This window comes from Uloborus diversus, chromosome 7, assembly GCF_026930045.1.
Source record: "Uloborus diversus isolate 005 chromosome 7, Udiv.v.3.1, whole genome shotgun sequence".
Lineage (NCBI taxonomy): Eukaryota > Metazoa > Arthropoda > Arachnida > Araneae > Uloboridae > Uloborus > Uloborus diversus.
In genome coordinates, this window is record NC_072737.1 from 146097311 (window position 1) to 146109632 (window position 12322).

Below are 12322 nucleotides of genomic sequence, written 5' to 3' on the forward strand. Positions count from 1 at the left end.
GTATAGGGCGGGTAGTAGAAGGAAGAATCAAAAGCAGAACTTACAGCAATTGGGAAATTAAAAAGAATTGTAGATGAAACAAAAACTGTCAATCATCAACCTTTGTTAACAGATTTTTTTCATTGAGGTATGTATTATGGTATTGCATTAGATTGTTATGAATTATTTGTTTAATTTATTTATTATATTTTTTGTACATCATATTTTTATTCAGTTCACTGACAATGTACGTGTTGCTTGAACAACTCATAGTCGCTGGAGTTAAATGCATCAATCAAAACCTCCATACCTCGAGACCTGTCTTTCTCGATATTTTTCCTGAACCCTCGAGATTCAAGATAGACAAGTTCCACTGTAGATCAGCAGTTATGGCAAATAATGTGTGAAAAATTTCTTGTTGTGCACATGGTGTAAAGTGATCCCATATAGTTGAAAATGTGCCACATAAATGCCTTATTTTTTAATCTGCTGGATGAGTGGGAACCTGAAAGAAAATTCTATGAGCTGACATGAAAAAAAAAAAGAAAAAAAAAACATACATACGACAAGAACTGATAACCACCTTTTTTTTTTGAAGTCAAATATTAAAGTAATTAAACCAACCAAATATTTGAAACAAAATTAGGGAAAATATCAAAGCAGGACTTCCCAAACTGTGGTCTGCGGACTCCTTGGGGGGTCCGCCGAGCCTATCAAGAGGTCTGCTACAAACTTCAGGAAAAAATATTTTAAGCATGTTTAATAATATTTAAATAATGCTCTAAAATTTGAAAACCAGAATCTTTCGAAGTTTGGAGTTGTCCTTTGAACACAACTTCCTGACTTTTCGAGATACATTGCTGCAACATTATGCAGCCACTACACTGCAAATTTCCAGTACACATTGGAAACTTATTTGGAACCCTTTAATTCATAAAAAATGTTCCAGTTACCTAAATGTGCAAGTGCACTAAAATGTGCTCCAAATTTGCTCTGTAAAAATAACTAAATAAATAAAGTGTACTGACGTATGAGACAGTGAGAAGCAAAGGGATGTAAGTGGCAAAATTAAAAATTTGGAGATAACCAGTACAAATGGCAGGTGAACCTCTCCTCTGTCTTGGGGCAAGAGATGGTACTAGTACCCCTTTTAGTTGCTGCTATACAGCATGATTTAAAAAAAAGTTCAATGAAAGCCTACCTAGGAGCTAATCTTTAAACATGTTTTACTCAAAACTTGAAAATGTCCACTTGCATCCCTTTGCTTCTCATAGCCTCTATGATCCAAATTTGCTTCAAATGTGTCCCGTTCGGGATATTTGTTAAACTTAAGATTGGGTACACATTTGAGCACACTTGCGAAATCATTGCTTTCTTTCTTTCAAATATAATTTCAACATCTTTCTTTAAATACCAATCAATGGAATATCTCAATGTGATACTACTAGAAATTTTGTTGGAATGAATCGCAATCGGTTTTTGCCGAGAATGCCAAGAAAAAGAATGAACTTACCTGGTCCAAGGCTGTCCATTTCCAGCGGGAATTGACAGCTGCCCCACGATATTACTGTAAAATTAACAGCAAAAACTACTGGTATAATCAAGGGGTTGGGGGGGGGGGGTCAAGAGTACTGTAAAAAATGTCCAAGAAACTGTGTTACAATGTGTTTTAAAAGAAGAGACACGTGGCAGTGTTCAAAAAGTGTTTCCAATGATGCAAAAAAGTGTGCTGAATCAAATAAGTGTTCTCACAAAATTTTTTGAAAGCTGTTTCAAAAAGTGCTTCAAACTTTTCTAAAGAAGGGACGAATGTCCAAATTCAAAAAATGTTTAAAATGTTCTTAAAAAGGGTCCTAGGATTACTTTGGGAAACTAAATATGAAAGAAGGTTTTCGACTCAAGAAGTCAAAAAAACCCTAAATAGTCAAACTGTACATGCTAAATCAACCTTACTCTTCCCTCTTCAACAACCTTACTATTCAATATTAAATTTTGAATTTTCATTGTTTTGTTAGAAATTGATTTCTGTCTGATCAAGTTGATTTTCAGCTTTTTTAATAATTAATTAATTTATTTTGAAATTTTAGTATTAAAATTAATTTACCGCTATGTATCTTTAATTTAGCCAGAAAGAATAAATCCTGACGCTAATCAGCAGGGTTATGACATACGATCTGATGTTTGGAGTTTAGGAATAACAATGGTAAGTCATTGTGGACATTGATACCTTTAATCTTTGTAATGCCTATTTAACATTGGAAATCACTGTCTGAGCTTTGGCTTGAGAAATTTCATCCATTGCAAATAGATTTATGTGCTTAAATTTTCCCTTTGTGATTACATAATATGAGACAATGAGAATCAAAGAAATGTAAGTGCTAAAATTAAAAATTTGGAGATAACCAGTACCAATGGAATGTGGGCATTTCCTCTGTTTTGGAGCAAAAGATAGTAATACTAGTATGCCTATTAGGTGCTATTATACTGCATGATTTAGAAACAAATTTCAATGAAAGGTTACCTAGGACTGTAACAAGGCCTATTCTTCAAAACATCTTAACAGTACTAATTACAGTAACTATACATAGAAATTTTACTATGAAAGAAGTAGCTTTTCGGTTTCATAACTGTGAGTAGCTTTTCTTGTGCAAAACACCAAAAATTAACCAAATTAGTCAAATCAAATTATAACTCAACCATTACTATTGGGTTGGATGATTTTTGTAAATTGTTAAACCATTCTTTTGACAGAAAGTAGTTTTTTTTTCTTTTGTAAATTATAAAAGGTTCAAACAGAAAATTGTTTAGTTTTTTTTTTACATACATTTACATCATACATGGTGTCCAAATCAAACACAGGGGAGACTGGAGATACATGATCCCATAGCCAAAAATGTACCAAAATCATTGAATAGAGATTTGAAACCTGACAATTTTATTAAAGTTATACTTGTATATAAAAACTGGCAACATTTTTTTTTTCATCCATTTTGTTTTAGCTCAAGAAATGATTGTCTGAATGTGCCAAGGGAAACTTTTTTTTAGGAAAGCATTCCGAAGTTTATATTATCCGTTAAATACAACTTAAAAAAAATATCGAAGTGTAATGTTAAAGTATAGACAGAGTCTTTAATAATTGAAAAATATTTTTTGTAAATTGCCACTGATTGTTAATAATAGAACAAGTATGTTTGTAAAAATCGCATATTAGGGATACTTGATCCCTTCGTTTAGAAAGATACATGATCTCAGGGATCAAGTATCCATATGACAATATAAATGCAATGAAAACAATATAACTGTTGTTTACTTAATTGACATTATCTTTTAACATTCAAAACCATGTTAACAGAATAAAATTTATCATAGTTTGAGTGATAGATTTAAACAATCACTATATACAGTAAATATGCTACAGGGTTTGTACGCTCCTTCAAAACTCCTCCAATACTCCTTCATTTAGGAAATTTTTTGAAGGGCCCTTCAAACTCCTTCATTTTGGTTTAACTCCTTCAAAACTCCTTCTTTTTTAGTTCAAGACTACATAATCTTCCTCTATGACAGTAACTTAAAACACTTTGATCGACAACTTTTCTTCCTCACAAGGGCAATTTTAATGTAGCAATTTCGTACATTTATTTTTTTCATAAAGTTGTGATTCACAAATTGATCAGTTAAGTCATAAAAATTGAAGGTGAAAATATTATTAGATGACTAAGACAATTCATATGTGAAGTAAAACATGCGTAAATGGTGCTTGGCTATTTTTTCAAGTTTTATGATTATTCTTTTCCTCTCCACCACTCTCAGTAGCAAAAGTCAGGTTGTCTTATTATTATTTAAATATTTAAAAATACAGAAATAGATGTACTATATTAAGTGATTGTATTCAAAAAACAATTGTTTAGTAAATCGTAGTAACGATATTGTACAGAGGGTCATCCACAAGTGATGTCATGCCTTGAGGGGGAGACGTGCTCATAAAATTGTGACAAGGAGAAGAGAGAGGGTGACAAAAAGTGACATCACACAGTTATTGTAACAATATGTTTATAAAATATATGACATGTGATAAGAGGAGGAGTTATGTGAAGTGTGACACTTTGTGATAAAGGGGAAGAGGGTCAAATAAAAAAATGCGACATCATTTAATGACGCTCGTTGTACTCCTTCAAAATATCATTTTACTCCTTCAAAACTCCTCCAAAAGTCCTTCATTTCATTTCTGAAATTGAGTACGAACCCTGTGCTAAACAATAAAAATATCAGTTTGCACTTGTAACCCACATAACACCTCAAACATCTAAACATAAACTAATTCTACTGATAAATTATGTCAGCCAAATGAGCTTGAACAAGTTTGAATAGATGTCAAACCTTTGTTTGAAAGGGAAAAAAAATAATTTTGCTATAGTTAAATTTACAACAAAAAAGTGAGTTGCCCATTATATAGCCCCATTAGCAGATAGAATGCAAAGTTGCATTTCTAGAGTTTGAAATAAGTTTTCTGAAGCGAAAAGGTAATATGCTTAATCAATCTATTTTTCCTGAAAAATTGACAAAATGTGTGAAAAATAAGTAAAATTGACACACATCCAGTTGGGTTGAGCGGAACTTTAAGAACTACAACAAACAAATTGTTTGCGTTGGACTCTTTATGTTTTGAAAACATATGCCAGGCTTTCTTCTCTTTTTTAAAATTAATTCAATTGATGAAACTCTTAATTTTATTATTACAAGACAAGAAGCAAACAAGATGATTTTCGTGCTTGTCATCCTATTTTCTTATTTTTTGTAATTTTAGCTTCATTACGTTACTTTAAAAAGATTGTTAGTTTTATTTATAAAATGTAGGTTTTTTTTTTTTTTTTTTTGTTCACAACTGTATTAGATAATAAGTTACTGATCAAAAGCATCCATAAGTTCATGAAGGTTGTGTACATTTTTTTTGCAAATGTTTAATGAAATTTGAAACTATGTTATTTTGTATTCTCATTATTGTAATCTAATAAAGAAAATTAGAAATAGTGTTATTTTTTAGAAACATTATGTCAAAAACTAAAATCCATTAGTAAATTGCCGATCTAATGATAAGTCTATGTATTTTCTCAGTGGGATCAGTATCCCCCATGAAGGGATTATGTATCCCTTGATGTAGAGATACATGATCCCTTTATGAAATTTTTGAAATCAACTATTTTACCAAAACTATCTGTTTAAATTCAACTTAAAAAAATACTGTCAGATAGAGGAAAAAATTACCTTTGTTCACATACTTGGGGGGGGGGGGACTGATAATTTGCAGCAAAGAAAGAAAAATTATAAAGTAAAGTGGGGATCAAGTATCCGCAGTCTCCCCTACTGTATTTGAACAATCAATTAAAAAATGTTTAAGTACAACGCTTTGGATCTGGGTTTCTCAATTGATATCATGGATACCATTTACAGGAAATTAAATAATTTAACTTCTAATAATCAAATTCATGCTCCATAGAATTATGTTGGTACAGAGATAGTGTTTATATAGACATAGAAAAATATAAATTTTTTTATAAAAAATACGAAACGGTTTTGTAGATACAGCACCGTAAAAGTACTAAAAATAGCTCAAAACACGTGAATGACCCAATTTTCAAAATGACCTCGAATCTTTTCTAATTACGATAGAGAGGTGAAACAAGTGTCATTTGACAGCCTTTTTAATGACCTTTCCAATAATATGCAACATGATTAGATTTAAAAATAATTTATTTTAATTAAATTAAAATTTAAAATTTTAATTTCTCAAAATGCATTTCCTCAATTTTCTTCATTTTTTTTTTTTTTTTTTTGAAAAATGTTTATACATTACTGAAAGGCTGTAGAAGTTTTAAGATGGGATCACTGTGGGTTCATGTGGAAATATTTCATTGAATATAGCATTGTTGGATCTAAAACACTATCATCACATAATTCAGCATGTTTTAAGTAGAGGAAGACATTTATCCAAGGCATGAAATTAATTCTATTTGAGTTGAATAGTGTCAAGTAAACGATTGCAAGAGTATTTCCATGTTTTGAGTTATTCTAGGTGTCTAGGTGTTTGTGGAAGGGGTTGGGAGGAGGTTTTCTTGATATTTTTATTATTATTGTTATTTGCAAAAATTATTTATTTGTTTGCAAAATTTATTATTATTTTAAACCTGCTGAATAGTACTGATAAATGTGGATAAAAGTTTGAAAGTAGAATCACTTAATATTTTAAATCTATTTTGAATAGTTGATTAAAGATAAATAATGTAATACAAGTAGTTTAACAAATATCTTATTCTATGAAATCGGTTTCTTTTTCAATCTCTTTTTTATTTAATAAGTTTTATGGCTTTGTAATTGATGCTTTAAAAGGGGTAGGGGGGAGGATAGTTGAATAAAAATGAGTTATTAGTCATTTGAATGATAATTTGCTATATTTAAGAAATTCTTTAAGTATGCTTAACAATCATTAAGACATAAATTCCCCAAATTGAAAAAGAAAGATGAAAATTTAATTAAATTAAAAATTTTGTTATCATATCTTGCTAAATTTTTACTAGGCTTTACTAAGTAAGAATGACCAAAATTGTACGCATCCTTGGAAAATCTTGGATCAAAAAATGAGTATGTCTAGGTATATTTTGTAAAGAAAAAAACCTTTGTTTCAAGCTCAGTATTCAATCTGATTAGCTCTGAATCACATATGTCTATTTCATTACCAAGGAAATAGTGAATATGCTGAGTTTCAGTTATATTATGATGAGGGACAGGAAATTAAAATTTTAGTTTTAAATTCTAATTAATTGTATGTTCCCAAAATAAATGTATTTTATAATGTTAAAAATTGCCTAGATGTATCAAGTGTTTATCGAAATTGGACATGATGTAAATATATTGTTAAATTTAAAAATTGGGTAATTGAAGATACTTGACTATGCAGTGTTTTAATTTACTTTAAAATGAAGATAACACAGTAAAAGATAAAAAGAAATAAAGATATGTTTCCGACTGGATGACAGACAAAGGCTTTAAAATTCAATTAAATACCAAAATTTATCAATTTTCCAAAAAACAATTGTCTCTTTCCAAAAAAAGATAATAAAATAAGCCAGCAAGTTGAAGATATTTAAGGTTCTAAAGATTTGAATCTTTACTCCTAAGAACTCTGAAACTGTTAAAATATTAAATGTTACAAAACAAAAACTGGAAAATCCTGGATTGATAAAAGCAAATCAGAAAGCTCATATCAAATAATATCAAAAGAGATTAGTTTTGCATCAAAATGGAAACCTTTTACAAAATTAAAACACCTTCGGAAAGCAAGACTGAAACAAATGGAGAAACACTTTTTAAGATTCTAAAAATTAAATTTTCCATTTTTACTCCTGATGTTTAAAAAAAAAAAAAAAAAAATGAGGCCTGAGTCACGAAGTATGAAAAATTATGTGATATTTCACAGCTCCTATTTACGTGATGAAGAAATGGGGTTGGGGGAGGGGGGGCGACTCCTGCAGGATAAAGGTATCCGATCCCTAAAACTTGAGGAAAATCTTCCAATTAAAATTGCAGGAAACTTAAAGACCTTTTATGAATCGGATGACATAAGCTGAATGCTACCAGGAGTAAAAGATTATATATCCAAACACGAACATATAGTAGGGAAAATTCAAATCATCTAGGAGGTTGATTCTCTGCAATTTGAGTTTTACATAAAATAAACAGAAAAAAAATTCCGATGCAAAGGTAAATTTTGTTAAATTTGCTGGACTTAAGTCTAAACCTTGCATACTGGCAGGTCAGAATGGAACTCATATGTGGTATATAATGCATTGCTTACAAAAATATGAAGATAGTGATCGAGAATTTGATTATCTAATACCAGTAGCTTAAAAACATGGAGTAATTCTACTTTCAAACTTTAACCCAAATTTATCAAAACTATGCCACAAATTAAAGAACACTGAATTTCAGGGAAGTGAAATTAAATCCCTCCCCCCCCCCCCCTCACAAACACAGATAACAACTCCAAACAAGAAAACACTCTTGCAATCAATTACTTGACACAATCCAACTCAAATAGAATTGATTTCATACCTTGGATAAGTATCTTCCTCTACCTAAAACATACTGCATTATGTGATGATAGTGTTTTAGATATAACAATGCTATATTCAATGAAATATTTCCACATGAACCCATAGTGATCCCATCTTGAAACTTCTACAGCCATTTCAGTAATGTATAAACATTTTTCAAAATATTTTGAAGAAATTGAAATGCTGCATTTGAGAAATTTAAAATTAAAATTTTAATTTAATTAAAAAAAATTATTTTCAAATCTAATCATGTTGCATATCATTGGAAAGGTCATTAATGAGGCTGTCCAATGGCACTTGTTTCAGCTCTCTATCTTAAAAAAAAATATTCTAGGTCATTTTGAAAATTGGATCATTCACATGTTTTGACCTATTTTTGGTACTTTTACAATGCTGTATCTTCAAAACCGTTTCGTACTTTTCAAAAAAATTTTTACATTTTTTTATGTGAGAGATAACACTACCTCTGTACCAAATTTCATCAAAATCTGAGAGGGTAAGGTAAAATCGGTATATTGATTGGCAGGCAATAACTCTTAGTGATCTTTTAGTCCTGTATTAAAAAATATATATTAAATAAGAAAACATTATGTAAAATCAATATGTTTTGTAACAATGATTTATGAAAAATATTATAATTTAAATTGTTTTAATTTGTTTGATAACAATTGAACTAAGCATTTTCTGTATTCCTTTTCCCCCTTAGTTTGAACTTTCAACTGGAGTTTTCCCTTACAAGCCTTGGGGTACACCTTTTGACCAATTAAAACAAGTAGTTAAAGATGATCCTCCACGCCTTCCTAGTGGCAAATTCTCCAAGGATCATGAAGATTTTATCTCTCAGTGGTAAATACAAATTATCTTCTGATTTTTTTTCTTTTCAAATGTATGTATTTTAAGTGCAGTATACTCTCGATATCATAAAGTCGAAGAGACGGTAAAAAAAATCTAGTTTTCGAGATAACAAGGTCATAATCATAGTAAAGTAATAACAAAATGGCATAGGAAAGGGGGCAAAAAGTTTTAGTTAGGTTTTTTGGGCTTCTCAGGACTTACATTTTCTGATTAGTTTTTGGAAATTTCAGTGTTTTCAAAAAATTTTACTTGAGGCCACTTTTACCCCTGGCCATGACACCCCCCCCCCCCCCACAAAGTGAAAGCCTGTATCTGCCCCTGATGAGATATAGATATACATGTGATTTGCATATATTCACACTTACATAATACGGACATCACAAAAATACTTGGCGAAATTTGTGCTAAAATGATCAAGAGTGAAAGAAATTTTTCAAATGAAAAGGAGAAGGATATTCTTTGCAAGAAAAGGAGAAGTGAAACTCTTAATCTGAATGCTTTTAATAATTTTAATGTTCTGTGAAAATATTTTAATGAAAGGTTTTTGAATAATTTTGCCAGAATTTAAGTGATACCGAAAATGACTATTATTAAGGATATTGTTAATTTGGGGTGGGGTGGAGGGGCTAGAATTGTTTTAAACAACTCCCTTTTTACCTACTTGACCTGCATGTAGCACTTTTTGGACCTACGTTAGTTTCACCCGAATTTTGTATTCATTTGACTTGAAAATATCTTTACTTTGATTATTTTACTGCTCTTTATGAATACTTAAAAGTCCCAAATATTTTCATCAAGTGAGCCACAAAACGGCCAGGACTTTTCTAAAGGAAATCAGGAGGGATTGTGAAGAGTTTGTCTGAAGACAGCCTGTCTTAAGATTAAAGCTTCGGCTCCTTGCTGCACCACTGAAATCGATACTTTACTGTCTTTCTCTTTACTTTTATTTTTCTCAGGCGAATCCACCAGAGCATATAATGGGCTGGTTTCCTTCAGTCAAAAGTACTACTTTTAGTCATTGGAATAGATAGAATGAGCAAAAAAAATAACATGGACCCAGAAAATGCTTTCATTTTCCCAACAATTTTTTTTAATTAATTTTTTTAAATGTCCAATTTTTCAAACAAGGCATGGTCTTTATGGCGTCACAAATGATGCACTTTGCCGCATCTTTCTACTACGTTTCCACGTTATGATAATCAAGCAGCGAATTAAAATTGCGACCTACGCTTACTACCACCCATATCGTTGACAATACATGTGAGTAAAGATGCGAATTAAATATTTTGGACCGTGAAAATGGCAACACTAAATGGCATTTCATCATTTGTGATGTCATCGGCAGAAGCGTTGAACGATGAAAGAGCACCGATTTAAGTAATTTTTTTAAAAATATTAAACTTAAAGAAATTATTTTAAAAAATGGTCAGATTCTATGTTTTTAAGCTTGCTCTTTCCGAAAAAAATATTTTTAAAATTTTGGAAACGACCCCATTCCTTTATTTTTCTTTTTCTACTGAAATAGATAGTGCTTAATATACAACTTTCTTTTTTAGTTTGCAGAAGGATTACAGGAAAAGGCCCAATTATCAAATGCTGCTGCAACATCCATTTATATCATCAGATTCTACTCGCAATTATGACATCGCAAAATTTGTTTCATTTGTGTTGAACCTTTATGAACGAGTGCCTCAATTGAGTTCTCATTCTTAGTATAATTAGAATAGTTTTCATTTTTTCATGACTTAACCTAAATCTTGTAGGTTTTATTCATTTATATCAACTATAGTGAGCTCTTGTTTAGAAGGTTCAGAGTTGAAGCTTTTAAACCATGATTGTTATTAATTAACAAAAAAGTTAACAAATTACGTTTTAAAATTTTATTAGATTGTTTTTCTATTAAGACCTATTGAAATCAATCACATTGTATTTTAACTCAATTACTCAGATAATTTTGTTATGAATTTGTTTATTTGCTTAAATGAATTAATTACAAAATTGTTATGTACAGTTATTTAAAATATTTTTCTACAATGTGTGCTCTCATGATAATTGTTTGAACAGCAGTATCATATAATTTTTTATGATAATTGTTTATTATTTTATGAATTATAAAATTCTTAATCAGTATTGATATTCAATCCTATGTGTGCTGTATTGTAGGCTTCAGCTACCATTGTAATTTATTGAATGAAAAAAATCTGATTGAATCAGTATGTTAGAGCTTTAAGTATTACAACTTATTTCTTGTTTAAATGTGTTGTAAGCTTACTTATTGATTTGTTTGTTATTTTGTTTTTACCATTTTAAATATTCATTAAAATGTTTTTAAGAACTTTTTTTTTTTTTTTTTTACTGTTTAAGTAGCTCAAGCTTTTTTTTTTTTTTTTTTACTAAAGCCTTAGATGAATGCATAGGTACAATGAATTGTAGTTAAAAATTTAAAATGCATTATTTTAATTCCATTATTCAATGAAATTATTTTTGCATTTTTTGTTCATCCTTGACAAAAATAAAGTGTTATTTTACTATTCTGTATTCATAAGTACATTAAAATGTATGAATCCATGAAGCCTTTCATGTGTGTATATGCATGTTAAAAGAATATTTTATTGTAATCTATTATTGTTATATTATAAATATCACAAACACAGTAGAAATAATTTTAAATTATAAGAAATCAAAAGCATTTCAACATTTTAGTGGGGATTATGTACTTTAGGAAAGATAAATGATAAACTTAGACTTATGAATCTTTTTCATGCAATTAATGAAAGAGCTTGATATTTTTTTATGTTAAGTTTTGTGAACACACACTAAAACACCTCTTCCTTCCGATGTACATACATTTAATTTTTTTGCTATGTGGCTCATCTGCAAATATTAATCTACAGATTTGCACCCCCCCCCCCCTCCCTCCAAAAAAACCATACTTTCAAAAAATGACTTTGTGTTTTTGCTCAGCATGATTTGTGTTTTCCACTGTTTAAGAAACAATAAGTAATATAAATAACCAGTAGCAGATGTTTAGAGATTGCTACTCAACATTCAGAAATTGTGTAAAGTAAAGTAGCTTACTTTTTCATTAACATGTAAGGGCGTGCACAGGAGGGGGGGGGGGCGAGAGAAGGGTCACGTGTTGGCCCGGGCCCTAGCCTGAAGGGGCCCAATTCCCCCCCCCTCATTTTTAAAATGAGGGGTGAAATATAGAAGTCAACAATATGGAGGGGGGCCTGTAAAAATCATTTGTGATTAATAAATTTGTGCGTTATAATTAAATAAACAAATGACAGTTGAATTAAATATCTGTAACTCTTTTTGCTATTATTCGTTGCAATGCAGAATTTAAAATTTATTTCATCATAAAAAAAACCCTTTAA

At 30.3% G+C, this 12322-nt stretch overlaps 1 protein-coding gene across 1 annotated transcript in view; it reads left to right on the top strand.

Annotated features, from left to right (window-relative positions):
• The window catches only part of LOC129226932 (dual specificity mitogen-activated protein kinase kinase 6-like), a 50158-nt gene extending 39503 nt beyond the window's left edge, over window positions 1–10655 (top strand). Inside the window, exons 7-9 of the mRNA XM_054861561.1 lie at window positions 2105–2182; window positions 8794–8933; window positions 10499–10655. Coding sequence (XP_054717536.1) covers window positions 2105–2182; window positions 8794–8933; window positions 10499–10655 — 375 coding nt within the window. The remainder of the gene's footprint in view (window positions 1–2104; window positions 2183–8793; window positions 8934–10498) is intronic.
• Window positions 10656–12322: the final 1667 nt, after the last annotated feature.